The 15429-nt window shown below is 63.6% G+C and overlaps 3 protein-coding genes across 7 annotated transcripts in view; 2 read left to right on the top strand and 1 right to left on the bottom strand.

The window, feature by feature from the left end:
* The window catches only part of MGRN1 (mahogunin ring finger 1), a 61360-nt gene extending 54353 nt beyond the window's left edge, over positions 1-7007 (top strand). For 2 of the 4 annotated variants that reach the window (XM_067306691.1, XM_067306690.1), the window contains 6 exons: positions 454-677; positions 2480-2603; positions 3029-3074; positions 3979-4086; positions 4907-4951; positions 5725-5810. In XM_067306691.1, coding sequence (XP_067162792.1) covers positions 454-677; positions 2480-2603; positions 3029-3074; positions 3979-4086; positions 4907-4947 — 543 coding nt within the window. In that variant the 3' untranslated portion in view covers positions 4948-4951; positions 5725-5810. Of the gene's footprint in view, positions 1-453; positions 678-2479; positions 2604-3028; positions 3075-3978; positions 4087-4906; positions 4952-5724 lie in introns of all 4 variants that reach the window. The other 2 variants (XM_067306688.1, XM_067306687.1) reach the window with 1 other exon arrangement.
* An 829-nt stretch (positions 7008-7836) lies between these two features.
* On the top strand, positions 7837-10913 carry NUDT16L1 (nudix hydrolase 16 like 1). The gene is made up of 3 exons (XM_067306473.1): positions 7837-8089; positions 8541-8801; positions 9785-10913. The coding sequence occupies exons 1-3, from the start codon at positions 7862-7864 to the stop codon at positions 10301-10303; spliced, it is 1008 nt and encodes a 335-aa protein (XP_067162574.1). The 5' UTR covers positions 7837-7861; the 3' UTR covers positions 10304-10913.
* A 1075-nt stretch (positions 10914-11988) lies between these two features.
* The window catches only part of NAA60 (N-alpha-acetyltransferase 60, NatF catalytic subunit), a 28052-nt gene continuing 24611 nt past the window's right edge, over positions 11989-15429 (bottom strand). For both annotated transcript variants that reach the window (XM_067306236.1, XM_013939891.2), the window contains exon 7: positions 11989-15275. The gene's annotated coding sequence lies outside the window, so the exon portion shown is untranslated. The remainder of the gene's footprint in view (positions 15276-15429) is intronic.

Here is a 15429-nt window from a genome sequence, read left to right as displayed (position 1 = left end):
GTGAAGCTGCTGTGTGCACTGGGCTGGAGGCAGAAGTGGGATGCTTGTTATCCTAGAAGTGTCTCTGAACCACTGGAGGAACTTTGTGCAGGAGATTAAAGCATAATTCATAACAGCTTTGTTAGGAGCCTGCTTTTTAACCCTCCTTGCCAGGTTCTCCAAAGAGCTCCTTAGTTTGACAGGCAGGGTGCCCAGCTTACTGAGGTGCCTGGTCTCTCAAGCACTGCTCTGGAAACTTGCCTGGAGCATCAGCGTCACAGCCCGAATGGCGACGGGTGGCTGTTGCAGGGGAAGGAGACTGAGGCTTTCCGTGGAGAGGCGGCTGTGGTGATGGGCTGCCTGGACGTGCAGGGTGGGAGGTGCAGGGCTGGGGCGCAGCTGGGCCTCCCCTTCTCAGGGGGTTTCCAGCCCGGCGAGGGTTTCTTAACGTGCCCCTCTCTTTCTCGCCCACAGAGCTCCGACAACATCCCTCCGGGGTACGAGCCCATTTCCTTGCTGGAAGCTCTGAATGGCCTTCGCTCTGTTTCCCCCTCCATCCCGTCAGCTCCTCTGTATGACGAGATCAGCTACTCTGGCGTGGTGGATGGGATGCCCCCTGCAAGCCGGCCGCTTGTCGGGATGGACAGAGCTGTGGAGAGCAGCCACCAAAAGGGCAAGCGGAGCAAGTCTCCAGATAGGTTAGCATGGGAACAGAGGGGCCTGCTCCCCTCGCAAGCCCTGAGGGCTTGCAGCCGCACGCACTGGGAGACGAGAGAGGGCTCTGGCTCTGGCTGCTCCTGTCGTTGGTGGCACTGCTAACTCGTAATGGTGGGAGGCCAGCAGGTCCTCGTGCTGGCGAGAGGCTTGAGACACCACCCTGGTGTTAAGCCTGTGGCAACCAGCTCATTTCTCCTTAGAGCTGGGTTTGTCATGAATGGAAAGAGCATTTTTAACAGGGAGATTTCACCCAGACTCTGGAAATCTCTACCTCTCCTATGCAATTAGCGTCTCAATTTGCATTTGACATCCAAACTCTGGATTTCAGCTTTCCATGGAGTTCCCAAGGAACAGAAGGATGGGGAGAGCAGTGACCTGAATTTCAGAGTGCAAAATGCTGAGTGAGATCCTTTAGCTGCTGTCTGAGGCCTCCTCTGTTGGCTTTGTGGTGGAGGATGTAGATCCTGTGGGGTGGGTAACCCTTCATGTGACCCTTGCAGGGCCACCGAGAAAAGCAGAGCTGGATCAAACTGGGTTTGTTCCTGGTTCTCCTCACTGTGTTCCAGCTGCTGGTTAGGTTTTGTCACCTCCTTATCAACAGCAAGTCATTGCTTGCTGGGAGAAGTCCACCCCAGAGCTCAGCAGTGCCCCAGGTGGCTGAAGTTTGCAGCCTTGTCCTGGCTAGAGTGAAAGGGGCATCAGGAGAACTTGATGGCGGACGTGTAGGAAGCTTAGTGCAGCCAGCCTGTTAACTGGCGCTTCCTAATGCCTTCCACCATGGTCAAGGCGAGTCAGGACTGCGTGTCCTGTATCCCTCCATCCTGCCCTTGGGCTCTGCTTCCCCGAGCCCAACCTGTCCTCACCAGCCTTGTTTGCTGGTTTGGCTGTGGGTCATGCTGGGGCTGAGGTGGAGCAGGTTGCTGCTGCAGAAGGTACAGGATCATGGTCTTCCCACATAGAAGTTGTAGACACTTAGTAGCCCTGAGCCCAGCTGGAGCCAAAGATCTGACGAAAGAGAAAGATTCACAAGTTGTCATGGGAAGAAGGGGGAAAAGGGGCCGGAAGACAAGCACCACAATTGCCTCAGCATCACTTCAGCAGGGACCTGGAGTCAGAGCTGTTCTTGAAATGCTGTTAAATGCATTAGGAGCCAGCAGTGACTCCTGGCTGCATCCCTGAGATGTTGGGATTGGCCCTCTCCTCATGGCTGTCCGCAAGTATCTGTGGGCTGGGCAGCCCTTCCCGGCTATGCTGGCCCCTGGAACGGTGCCGGCGTTTAGTGCGTGGTGTGGGGCTAAGGGCCTGCCCCTGTGCCGCCTGTGACCAACGAGGAGACTGCCGGCATAGTTTCAAAGTGAGGTCTGTGTCCGCTCCGTGATTTCATCCTCCAGATTTCCCCCAGGAAGGGAGCTCACCGTGGAGCTAGAGCCCTGAAGGTCTGAGGAGCAGCCTGGGGTGCTGGGCCCCTTGCTTTCCAGGAGAAGGCAGGATTTGTCCTAGTTGCGTTGCTGCGCCTGAACTCTGCACCGCTCAGTTCGGCCCCAGAAGTGCTGCTGCTTTTCTCTCTGTAGCAGATACTGGAGACCTCTGGTGAATTTAGCTCAACAGTTTGAGCTCCTGGTCCTGTGCGTTGGCTTATGCTGCTGGCAGAGGATGGGCTGGGCAGAGGAACAGGGCGGGGGCAGTGACAGCTCGAATCGCTGCCACTGAGGCTGCCAGGACCTGGGGTGCTGGGGGCAGGTGGCCTGCGCTCCACTTGCAAACAGAGTTTCTCTCGCCTCAGCACACTACGGTCTCCCTCGTCGCCGATCCACGAGGAGGATGAAGAGAAGCTCTCCGAGGACTCCGACTCGCAGCCAGCGCTGAGCGGGGGCGAGCTGGTCCTGAGGGAGACCAGCTCTCCGGAGGTACGTCTGCGCCCTGCCGGGGGGCTACTCCGTGTCTGCGGGTTTGTTCTGGGACATGGCAGCTGCCTCGTGAAGAGCCATCGCTTTCCCGGTGATGGGGCACAGACAGGCCCGTTGGCACAAGCAGCCCAGGGGCAGCTGCCTCCATTTTTCTGTAGGGCCCCATGGTGTAAGGACACAGCCGCTCCGTGTGTCTGACACGTCTTTGGGGCCGTTGGGCTGCTGCTGGCACATGTCAGAACTGGAACTGCAAAACCCCTCCGTTCTGGGCCACAGCGCTGCAGTGTTACTGCTGGGCCTCTTGTCTCCTCCCTGAAGCAAGTCCCTGGCCATGTGTGCAGCTCTCTGGAGAGCACTAGAGTAGAAGACAAGCCCAGCAAAGGCTTCCAGCCCGCAGGAGTAACTTGTGCTCTTCCTCCTTACAGAGCATGGCAGGGGAAGAGATCGAGGAGGCCTCGTCCCTGCAGCAAGGTGAGTGTGCACTTGGCCTTGGAGATGACCAGGCCTTGGCTTGATCTCTGGCTCTGCTACGTTGGGAAGGGGACAATAGGGGGGTGGACATGCAAGTTCAGAAACATCCAGGCCCTGAAATCTACTTCTCTGAGCTGCCACATTTCACCAGAGAGAGTTGCCAGGATCTCTCTTGGGAAGCAAAATCAGCAGATCCGCCTGGTTTCTTTGCCAAGCCTCTCTCCTTGCTGTAAGCTCTGCACAAGTAGCTGTGTTCGAGGCAGCAGAGCTGGGCTTCTGTCCTCCCCATTGACCATGTTTCCATGCGCAGACTTTGCTCAGGGACAGGGTGGGAGAGCAGTTACCTTTGGGTGCTGCCAGACAAAACCTCAGAGCCTGGAGCCTGGGGAGTTTCAACTCTGGTGGAAAGCCCGCACCTGATTCCTCATATGGCTGCTGCTCACCATCATCAGCACCACATGTCATATTGTATGGCAGGAGAGCAGTGTCAGGCTGCAGATCCAGCTTCTCCTGGGACAGTGTTGTCTGTCCCCCGGCCAGCCCATGCTCTGCACTGCCCAGCGGGTGATGGCCATGTGCGCACCAGTGTGGCCCTGGTGGGATGGTGTCCTGGGTGTGCAGGATGTGCCTTGTGTCATTGGAACGGGTCTCTGGCACTTAGTGTCCAGAGGGTGTGAGGGTGGGGTGAGAGGGGAGCCCTGGGTGCATTTTGGGGCATGAGCCTGGATGAGAAGAGGCACCCTTTGGCACTGTGAGCTGGGTCTGACAGGCTCTCCCAAGGCCTCTGTGAGGCTGGCGACTGAGAGCTTCCTCACGTGGAAGATCTCAACCTCTTCTCAGCGCTGTGTGCCCCTGCAAAGAGTTGGTCTTGGGACTCACGGTCTGTGCTCTCTGCTGATTCTAGGTAGCCGTCCTCCCTCCGTCGAAGACGTCCTGCAGGACGGCAGCTGCAGTGAGCACAGGAGCTTGACGCAGTCGGAGAGCGACCCGCCGGTAGACGTCTACCTGCCAGGTAATGGCCGCGTCGTTGGGGGGATGGAGATGCACCAGGGACGGGGGCCGCGCTGTGCTCGCGGCTCCAGCTGGAGGCCTGGAGGTGCCTGGGGGGAGTTTGTGGGCTGCATATCTGAGCCTGCTTCCCTGCCTGGGTCAGCGTGCTGCACCCCGGCCTCCTTGATGCCTTGGGAAAGGAAAGCCTGGAGCACGAGCTCCCGCTCTCCCTGAGCGTGCAGAGCTAGCTGCTGCCCGCAGGGAGCCGTGGGCTGCGGGGTTAACGCAGAGGTAACTTGCCCTCCCTCTCTCCTCCTCCCGTACCCTTTTGTCTCTGTCCTTCCCCCCCTTCCTCCTTTCTCCTCTCTGGGCTGCAGCTGCCGGCTGGCACCGAGCTCCTGTTTGTAGGAGGGGGAACTCGTGGGCCTGCCGGGCTGGATGCTCCCCGCGCCCCAGCCACGCCGAGCGAGGCGCGGGGCGAGCTCCAGCTGGCTGGGCCCCCTGCTCAGCCCAGCCCGAGCTCCCTCCTGCGCTCGCTTCCCGGCACCGTGCACGGCCCCGAAAGCCTGCTCCTGCTTTCGGCCCCAGGGAGGGCGAGCAACCGGGATGGCTTCTGGGAGACCGTGCCAGTGCGGGGCAGGACCGTGGCGGGGAGGGGGGGCCGTGGGGTGGCGGGCATCGCTGGCCGGCGCGGCGGCGGGATGCTACGCTGGGCCTCTGGGTGCGGCCCCCGACCGTTGTCGATGCAGCCTGTTTTCTTCCGTAGAGTCGCAGTCTGTTCTGAGTACCTCTCTAATGTCTCCTTCCCTTTCTGTCTGCCTTCCTCCTCCTGTCTTGGGCAGCACTGGGTCCCGATTCCTGCTCTATTGGTATAGAGGAGTAAGCTGGTACGTCTTCTTGTTCTTCTTACGCGTTGCTCTTGTGCGGGGCAGCAGGAGCCTTCCGGGGAGGGCGGGCTGGCCGAGAGCCGCCGCGCCAGCCTGCCCCGCTCCCCGCGGGGCTGCTCCTGGCCATCAGCGCAGGGAAGGAGGGGGCAGCAAACCAGCCAGCCCCAACTGCTGGCTCTGTCCTCGCTCCTCTTCTCAAACCTGCCCAAACATCCCATCTGCCGGGCAATCCAGGCCCGTCCTGCTCCCGTCTCACTGCGCTGGGTCCCTGCCACGAAGGGCCGTGTCCCCCCATTCCTGTCACCAGATCCCTGTGCCCCGCGGGGCTCCCTGCTGTCCCTGAGCACCAGCACCCTGCTCGAGGCGGCAGAAAGTCCTAGCCCAGACTCGGCTCCAGGTGGGCTCCTGCGCACCATGAATGTGCAGGTCCAGTCTGGCCTGGCACCTGTGCGTCCCCTCCGTCTCCCGCTTCCCCCCGACTGCTGCTGAATCCGTGTCTTCATCTGGATGGAGGGGACGAAGCTTGCGGGTTGTAACCCGAGCTTGGCCTCAGCACTGCAGGCCACAGGAGGTCCCAGCCCCATCTCCTGTGGGGCTCAGTCCAGGACAGGACAGTGGGACCCGAGCCAGGGTACAGGGTGATGGTCTCCTTGGCCAACTGGGAACGCTCCACTCCCCCTGGTTCCTCTGCGCACACTGCCCTCTCCCTGCGGCCGGGCCCCCCGTCAGGGCCGGCACCCTTGGGGCTGAACCCCTTTCTCCTCCTCCTTCAGGCTCATCCGACTTCACCAAGACGCTCCCAGGCCTTGGCCCCAGCAGCCCCACGCAGCCCCTCCTCTTCGAGCAGACGCGTCTTCACCTGGAGGACGAGCAGAGCCTCTCGTGAGCGGGGCCGGCCATCCCCGCCCCTGCCGCCGGACCCCCGCGCGCTCTCGACCTCTGCCGCGGGGCTGCCGGCCTGCTCGCTCGCAGCTCCCGCCGCTGCGGCCGCCGCTGCGCCCGCCGCTCCCCCGCGGGGAAGCAACGCCGGGGGCGGGGGCCTCCCCCGCCGTGGCCTGTTGCACCAGCCCCGGGCCTGGCCCTCCCCTCGCCAAGGGCCCGGTCTCGGCACAGCTCGGGATTTTTAAAAAGACGTGCATGTTTCCGGAGCTCCCCGTCTGCTGGCGGAGAAGAGAGGGGGGTGGGGGGTGGAGAGGGGCTGATGTTGTGTTTTTATGGGGGGTGGGTGGGGGTAAAAATCAGATGAAGGACACTACTGTTGTATATTTTGTACACACCAAGCACAGCCCTTTGCTGTCACTGCCCCTGTACATAGCTGCTCGGCGCCCTGCGGCCCTCCCTGCCCCTGTTTCCTCCCGGCCCCCCCCCCCCTTGTTTATAACTGGGTTTATTTTTGGCTGGGCCAGCGTTTGCCCCCCTCTTCCCCTGCCCTAGGCAGCCGTGGCCCAGGCGCAGGGCTGCCCGCAGCCTCCCCTGTGCGCTCGGGGCTGGCAACCACCCTTGATGGCTCCCTCGAGTGTTTGGGGGGGGCCAGGGCTGTTTCTCACCCCCCCTTAACACGCGCCAGGGCTGGGGGCGGCAGGGAGCGCCTGCCTTCGGCCGCAGGGGGAGGCCAGGCGGGCCTGGGTGGGACGGGGCCGAAAGCCCTGCCCCACGCGGTGCCCTGCGCCGGCATCTCCCTGGGGCCCAGACCCCTTTTCCCGGGGCCGTGGGAGCGCTGTCCCGACGCCGTGGCGTCGCACTGTGGCCCGCTGCCGGCCTTCTGCCCGTGTACATATGCGCCGCTCGCCTGCGCCCGTGCCGAGCCGTCGCTCAGCGCCGTGACCTTGCTGTGTGCCTTGTTCCCGCTTTCTGTGCTTGGCGCGAGGGCGGCCGCCCCGGCCTGGCCCCACGGCAGCCGAGACCTCCGCCGCGGCCGCGGCCTGCTGCCCGCCCGGCCTCCCTGCCCCGGGACGGGGGCTGCGCCCGCTCCGGCGCGGGGCAGGTTTGATGTCGTCTTCTCTTGGCCAGATTCCCGCTGTTTCTATATTTATAGTAATAAACCCATGCAGCAATACCCCGCGTCAGCGCCTCTTTGGACCCCCGGGGCCCTTTCCCGTGGGCTCGGGGCAGCCTGGGCCCCGCCGGCCGCTGCCTCGGGAGCGGGTCGGGGCCGCGCCGCGAGGGGGCGGGAGCGCGCGCGGGGGGGCGGGGACGCAGCGGGAGCGCGCGCGGGGCCCCGCGGCGGGGGGGGAGGGGCCGCACCTCGCCGGGGCCGAGAGGGCCCCGCCGCACGGCCACGTGCCGCCCCGCCCCCATTGGCTGCCGCCCCGCCCGCCCCCCGCGCTTACAGCCAATGGCGACGCGGCGCTCGGAGGAACCCCCCCCACACACACACACCCAACGGCCGGCCGGGGGAAGGCGGGGCCGGGCCGTGCGCGGGGGCGGTGCCGCCCCGCCCGCTCCCGGGAGCGCGGGGCAGGGCAGGAGCGGCGGGGCCCGCCCGAGCCGCCGGTCGCGGTCACGGGCCTCCCTCCCGCGGCCGGGCCTGGCCTTGCCCGCCTTCCCGGCGGGCTCTTCGGCCGGCGCCCCGCGGTGCATTGTGGGCCGGCAGGCCCGCCCTCCCCCAGCTTTGATCTCATTGGGCGCCGGCGCAGCCGAGCCTATTGCGGCGGTTACCTAACATGGCGCGTACCTCGGGCAACAACGCCCGCTCCGATTGGCCGCCCGCCGCTTGTCGGCAAGACGGCGCTGCCATTGGCTGCCCGGACGAGGAAGGGCGCGGTGATTGGCGGGCGCCGCCGCGCGCCGATTGGCCCCGCGGCGCGCGGCGGGCCGCGAGTGGCCGCTGGCGCGGCGGGCCCCGCCCCGCGGCGCGGCCGGAGGCCGGCGCGTGCGCGGTGCGGGCTAGCGGCGTGCGCGGGCGAGGCGATGGCGGCCATGGGGGCGATGGTGGCCATGGGGGCGCTGCCGGCGGGCGCGGGGGCGCTGCCGCCGCTGCCCACGCTCGGCGTGCCCGGCGTGCCCGAGCTGAAGCCGCTGACGCGGTACGAGGCGATGCGGCTGGGCCCGGGCTGGAGCCACTCGTGCCACGCCATGCTGTACGCGCCCAACCCGGGCATGCTCTTCGGGCGCATCCCGCTGCGCTACGCCGTGCTGGTGAGCGGCGGCGCGGGCGGGGGGCGGCGGGTCCCCGGGGAGAGCGGGCCGGGGCGAGCGGGCGGGCGGGGCGGGGCGGGGCGGGGAGGGCGGCGGGGCCCCGCGGGGGGGGCGGGCGGCGGCGGCGGCGGGCCCGGCTGCCCGTAGCTTCTTGTGGCAGGGCGGTAGGGTCAGGCTTGTCCGAGGCGGCGGCGGGCCCGGGGGCGGCCCCGCCTCGGCCCCCCGCCGCGGGCTGTCGGAGCCGGTGTCCGCGAACGGTCCTGGATGCTCTGGAGCTGGTAGGGCTGCGCCGAGGCGGCCGGGGCCTCCCCCCGCAGCGCCGCGGGCCCCGCGGAGCCCTGTGGCGGCGGCTGGCCGGCGCCGGGCTGGGCGCCCGCTCCTCCCTCGCCCCTCCCCAGGCTCCTGGGGGCTCCCTGCTGCGCCCCATTAACACGATGCGCCTCTATTGCAGATGCAGATGCGATTTGACGGACTACTGGGCTTTCCCGGGGGGTTCGTGGATCGCCGTTACTGGTCCCTGGAGGACGGTCTGAATCGGGTGCTGGGCTTGGGTTTGGGCTGTGTGCGCCTGACGGAAGCTGACTATCTGTGCTCGCACCTGACAGAGGGGCCACATCGCGTGGTGGCACACTTCTACGCCAGGCAGCTGACCCTGGAAGAGCTGCATACCATCGAGATCAGCGCGGTGCATTCCCGAGACCACGGGCTGGAGGTGGGATATCCAGGGAGGGGCTGTCTAGAGCTCTGAGCGTTAGCGCCGGGGAAGGCGAAGCTTCCCTGACTAGGGCTGCTGGGCTGCTGTCCTCTGCAGCCGAGCGGGGGAATGCACCGCACTTTGAGCTACTGGTGGCGAGTGCTGTGCACCGCCGCGTAGCGCCAGCGCTAGGAGGCTTGGCCGTTCGCTAGGGCAGTGTCAAGGGCTCTGTAGCGCAGAGGGCTCCCAGCGCCTGCCCTCGTGAGGAAGAGCCCTATTTACTTGCTCAGCGTAAGGACCTGCGTGAGGTCAGTCTTGGATCCGATGGGCTGAGTAACCTTGGCTGGAATCGTGACCCTCGGTGTGGTGATGTGTTGCTGTAACCCGAGTTCTCCCCGGATTGCGAGAAGGCAGTGAAGGAGGCAGGCTCCCTTCCGAGTAGCTTGGTCTGGCTGTCGCCCCGGGGTAGAGCGGGAGAGCTAGGGGCTCCTTGTTGGCCTGGGTAGCCCCCGACAGATTTCAGCAGCAGCACGAATGAAGACACTTGGCCCTGGGTTGTGGCTTTGTTGAGGGGGACGTGTAGGTAAGCTGCGGTGTCCCTAGCTAGGGCAGGGCACGGACGGGAGAGTAGGGCCCCCCCGGGTAGCAGTGCGGGGTAGGGGCTGGGGCTGAGCAGCGGGATTCACCCCCAAGGGGCAGGAAGGGCAGTGGGGGCAGTGTGTGGGGCAGGGGAGAGCGCTCAGCTGGCGGGGCTGGGGCAGGCGGGAAGAGGGAGCGCAGGGGCTTCAGCTGGGCTGGGCGCAGGCGAGGGCAGGCTGTGGTGTCTGGGACAGGAGGGTGCGGGGTCGGACGTGGCACGGGGGGCCTGGGCCGTGGGCTGGCGGGGACTGGGGAGATGGTGTGGGGGTGCTGGGGGGGGGGGGGAGCGTGGTGCCCGTTCGCTCTGGCAGCGAGCAGAGGGTGCCGCGGCCGCTGCTGAGCTGTGCTCTGTGCTCTTGCAGGTGATGGGAATGGTCCGCGTCCCCTTGTACACCCAGAAGGACCGTATGGGGGGGCTGCCAAACTTCCTGGGGAACTCCTTCGTTGGAACAGCCAAATTCCAGCTGCTCTTTGCCCTGAAGATCTTGAACATGGTGCCGGAGGAGAAGCTGGCCGAGGCGGTGGCTGCCACGCAGAAGCCCAAAAAGCCGGCGATTGAACAGGCGGCAGCGGCGACAGCCGCGTCGGCAAACGCGCCCGCCGCTAGGCCAGCGAACGAGCTGGCGGCGCCGGCAAAAGCAGCAAACGAATTGGTGGCTGAGGCAGCAGCTAAGGCGGAGAACCAGGCCGCAGCGCAGGCAACGGCTGAGCCGGCGGAGCAGCCGGTGGCCGGGCTGGCGACCCAGGCTGTGGCGGAGCAGCAGGCAGCTGCGCCGGTAGCTGAGGCTGTGGCCGTGGCCGAGGCAGTGGAGCAGCCGGTGGCCGGGCCTGGCGCAGAGGCCGTGGCGGAGCAGCCGGCGGTGTCCGAGCCGATGGAGTGACGCTGCTCTTGCTGTGATCGATTAAAAGTGGGTGAGGAGACTAGAGACTTTCTTCTAACTTTCCAACCAGTCGCTGGCTGCAGCTGCTGCCCACGTGATTCCACTGTAGTACTGTCCAGCCAGGAGGGCTTGGATTTGTCTCCAGCAGGGGAAAGCTATGTATTTTTATGGCCATTAAACTGTAGCGAGCTTCCCAGATCAATTTGAACAGCCCCCTGCAGAGGGTTCATGTGCTTACACGAGGGCTCCGAAGCCTTAGAATTATGCTTTGATTTCAGGGACGCACTGCTGAATTCAGGTCCCAGTTTCCTTTCTCAGAAGGAACAAAACCCTTATTTTTTTGCAATGCCCCCGTCGGTGACGCAGAGCTCTGTTTGTTTTGCAGTGCCCGTGGCTGAGGAACGAGGCTGCTGGTTAAGCACCTCTCCCAGCATGGGCGGAAACTCTCCGCTGTGCAGGTGGCCGTGCTGCTGGGGCTCCCGCTCGGGGCGCCTGGCGTCACCTCAGCGGGTTAGCAGTGAATTCCCTCTGGGGCGTGGGGAATCGCTCATGGGGGTTTGCATCTAGAGATCTGTGGGAGCAGGAAAGTGGAATAAATGGCTTTGCTGAATCCGTTGCAGTTGGGATCGTTCTTGAATGCTGGAGCAAAGCGCTGGAGGGTTCCTTGGAGGCCGCAGTGCTGCTGTGTGAGTGTGAGCTGTGTGCGCGTCCCCCTGCCTGGCGGGAAGTGGGGGATGCCTGCGTCTCCCGTGGGGTGGTTGTGGGGCCCCTGAGCATGGGGCCACGAGCGCTTGCTCGAGTTGCTGCTGGAGAAAAGCGGCCAGCGGCGACCAGGGTTTCTGTGTGCTGAGACTTTGGGATCTCGGGTGATGGGACAGTGCTTTGCATGGTTGGGCCTCCTGCACTGCTCCACCCTCAAGGCCAAGCCTGCCTCCATTGGGGGGGGGGGGGGTTGAACCAGGAGGGTGAAGAGGGTGAGGATGAGTCTGGAGCTGCCAGGCTGCTCTCAGAGCAAAAAACACAGTTGCAGGGAGTCTTTTCTGGGCTCCTCTGCTGGGGGGGGGGCTGCCCCTCTGCACAGGCTGCCCCAGCATTGCCGTATGCCCCCCCCCGCTCCCCCATGCAGCTCTGCCATGGCTGGGGCCGCGGCTGGGCCAGGGGCTGGCAGGGGGCTCACCCTGCGCCCGCTCCCTGACTTCAGCCACTGCTTCCAGCTCCAGGGCCTGGCCCCCTTCCTGCAAGGGTCCCTGGTGGCTGGAGCAGGGCCTCAGCTGAGTCTTACTCAAATCCGCCCTCCCCCTCACCAGCTGCAGCACTGGCAGGATGTGCCATGGTGGGAGCCCAGAGCAGCCCCAGCTCTGTGCTCATTGCTCTAAGCTGAGCCTTGGTGAGAGCTCCCCAAGCACTAGCTGCACCCAGCTGCTGCTGGTTGAGCTTTGGCCCAGGCCCTTGAGGCTGCTTGGCCAGGCAGGAGCAAGGCGCTGCAGGCAGCTGCTCCCCTCCCGCAGGAAGGCAGGGGCCGGAGCAGGCACCGACGCTTCCTTTCCCCTTCGCTGCTTCCTCCTTCTGCCCCGGCCCGAGGCACGGCGGAGGCTGGGCAGCTCCCGCGCGAGGCAGCCCCCAGCAGCGCACGAGGGCCGGCAAAGGGCTCCGCGCAGCCGATCGATTAAACGCAGGCTCCTGTGTAAAGTGACAGAAGACGCACAAAAGAGGCTCGGTTTAATCAAGACATTCAGAGCGATGCTGACAGTGGCAGCACAATGTCCCCCCTAAATAAGGGGGCGGGGGAGGGGGCTGTGAGATGGGGACACAGGTGACACCTCGGAGGACAGGGTGCAAGAGGGACAACGCACACCAGTCGCCAGGCCCCTCTGGCCTTGCTCCAGCGCGGCAGCAGTCAAGTTAGTTAGTTTGTGTAACGGGCAGGAGCTAACGACGGGGGGGGGGGGGGGGGGGATGTCAGTCCCAGGCGAACAGGAGAGAAACAGAGTCATTGCGGTCCAGCTAGTGCAGAGAAACTTAAGTGTCAAAGGGGACAAAGAGCTTGAGCTGCTAAAGAAATCCCTACAAATAGAAACGTTTAAGTAAAAAGGCGGCTAAATCAGAACCGAACAAACTCTGGTAACACAACTGAGGCCGAAAGGGTGTTTCAGGTCACCCCCACGGAGAAGAGCTGCGACTAGGTGGGGATGGCAAGCGCCTCCTGCCAGGCCGGTTAGACAGTTCCTAGCCCCAGCCCCAGCAAGGGGGTGGCGCACAGAGCACCCTTGCTGAAGGGGCACCCGGGGTGCGCGCGCTCCCAGGCCGCGGTGCCGCAAGCAGCTAAGCCGAGCCCTCGGCTCTGCAGAGCTGCCCCCCCCCCCCCCCCTTTTGCAACCAGATCCACATTGCCGGCCGCTTCAGCAGAAAAACTAGCTACGGTTTTTGCTGAGCTAAATGTCCGTATTGTTCGCTACATCGCGCCCCCGAGAGGGTGCACAGCCCTGCGGAGGGGAACGGGGCCACTCCCCCGCTATCGCGGAGCCCCAGCCGCCGGCCGCAGCCCTCCGCCCCGCGTCCCAGCTAAAGCCTCAACAACCGCAGCTCGCCCAAAGCTGTAAGCGCCTCTCGGCCCCGGGCTGGTGGCATTTCGGCTGCAGGGAAGGCTCGGCACAGCTATGGGCCGGCCCCATCTCCTCCTGCAGCTCCCTCTCCTCCTGCAGCTCCCTCCCCACATTGCACCGCTTGTTTGCCACAAAAGTCATGCAAGTCCCCTCAAGCCACGCGCTCCCCCAGAGCGCGCTGACTTGCGGCCTGCCGGCCGCTGCACAGGGTGGCAAGAGCAGCTTTTCAGCCCGTGCTGCCCCGCTCCACCCAGCGCAGCCTCACTCTTCTCACAGCACCACCATCGTTTCTAAACTGCAGCAGAAACGGAATAATTCAGGTTGACAGAGACCTCAGGAGGCCTCTAGTCCAACCACCTCCGAGCAGGATCAACATCAGACTCAGACTGGGCTTCTCAGGGCTTTGTCCACTTGGGCCTTGAAGGCCTCCAAGGATGCAGAGTCACCCACCTCTCTGTGGTCCTGTTCCAGGGCTTGTCTGTCCTCGTGAGGAAACGTTCCCTTGGGCCAAAGAGCAGTCATTGAACTAGACCTATCCTAGCCCCAGAACAGGGCTCAGCACCTCCACCCAGAACAGCCCACTACGTCCCTGAAGTACAACATCTGCCAGCCCCTGGGGCTGGACCAAAATGCTTCTTCCTGCAGGGTCAGACGGGGCAGCAGTGTGAAAGCTGCATTCAAAGGACTGTCTGCATCAGAGACATCTTCAAGCTCCGAGACGCAGTGCACAGCCAGCTCCCTGGCAGCTGGTCCCAGTCTCCTCTCATGGCAGCTAGCGTGGTACCACTCACCGCAAGTTCTCCTGCATCCTTTTATTATTTAACTCCAGTCTCGAGGGCCTACAGAGATTGAAATGACTTTGTACAATCTTTTGGGCTGCAAGATCTTGACATGCTCTTTCTCCCTCTAAGTCTAATACTGACCTGCATTTTTCTCATCCCCACTCCCTGGGCTCGCCCACTGCCAGAGCCGGCAATGCCTGCACGCACCCACTGCGTGCCGGCGGCATCTCCAACCTCCTGCAATTCCCAATTTCAAAACAGGCACACGAGAGGGGGGAATGAGCGACATGGTGCTGAGCAGGGAAAGAGCCTTGGCCAGGGCAGGGGGCACTTGCAGCAGGACCTGGAAGAGAGCAGCTACTCCTGTGCCTCCAACACTTGCCTGCAAAGACCCCCACCCTAAAAGCAAAGCAGTAACCTGACCTCACTCTGAGGCATGGGGAAGGGGTCCCAGCACAGCCGCAGCATGTGGGAATACCGGGGCCTCCTGTGCAGGCGTGATGCTAACTGCTGGTGAGCTGAGACCCAGCCGCACCAGGCTGACCCAGCCACGGCGGAGCGATTCCCGCATCCAGGCGGACACGAGCCTCCTGCAGCAGATACGACTGGCACATGCCCGTGGCAACATCCACAGACTGCAGCCTCAAACGCACAAGTGAGCAGCAGTGGTGGCTTTTCTTCGACAGACAAACAAAAGCCATAGTGATCTGTGCACAGATCTCATTCCTGAAGATCCTGCAAGAGTTCGATGCCAGCGCCAAGGGAAGACACATGCAGGGGAGGAGGAGGAGGCTGAAGCAACAGCTCTATATCCCCAGCCCCCTCCCCTGCTGAGTTCCAACTTGGACAGAAGCAGAAAGATCTGTACAGTATAATATATATTTCACTATGAAACAGCAATTTCTTTCCCTGCCTTCTACTTGATGCATCCTGAATTGGATGCTTCTGGTTAAGTTGCTCCAGAAGGGCCGGTGGGGCTGGGGTGGTCTCTCATGCGAGGCAGGTACTCTCCCCGGAGCTCCTGCGAGGGGGTAGGAAGCACCAGCAGCAGTCGCCGGCGCAGCAGGACCCAGAGCGATCCTCTCGGGCCACCCAGCTCCCCACTGCCCCTGCAACTAGGACACAACTCTCGCCCCCGCTGGCGGTGGCCTGCCGGGGTGCTTACGGCTCATTCACGTGGTCAGTGCAGATTTGTTAACCTCATTCACGTCACCTTCAGTAGCTACAGCGTGGGGGCAGCGACTGAAGCCCTCTGCATCACGTACACGAGTAGGAGTGAACCAGCCAGAGGCAAGGGAAGTGGCAGGGATGGTGCTACACGCACACAGACCTGCGACAGCAAAAGGCCCTCGCCTGTGGCACAGGCAGATGCCTTACGAGACAGCCAGGCCGGTCTGTGCAGCACTTGCAGACTCCAGGCCACAAGGGTAAGTCAGGGCTGCAGCCAGTCAAACGTGAAGTCTGCCAAATCTTGGTCGATCCGTGGAAAAAGGAGTCCTTTCCAAAGGGCTGGGTAACTGACCAAAAGCCAACGTCACTGGAATCAGTGCAGAGCCGATGGTTCAGGAGATGAAAGGAAGAACAATCCTACAATTGACAGGAAGACAAAGAACAGTCGCCTTAGGAAGAAGAGTTGTTCCTGCACAAGGAACAGGGTCTCTTAAAGCGTGTTGGGGAGCTGCTGTCCTGAAGACTTTGTCATCAGAGAAGTTTAATGCAGTTGGGCAGCAAATGGGCGCTC

Source organism: Apteryx mantelli, chromosome 16 (assembly GCF_036417845.1).
Source record: "Apteryx mantelli isolate bAptMan1 chromosome 16, bAptMan1.hap1, whole genome shotgun sequence".
In the NCBI taxonomy this organism is placed as follows: domain Eukaryota; kingdom Metazoa; phylum Chordata; class Aves; order Apterygiformes; family Apterygidae; genus Apteryx; species Apteryx mantelli.
The sequence above is the reverse complement of the archived record's forward strand: the minus strand, read 5'-3'. Positions and strand labels throughout refer to the sequence as shown.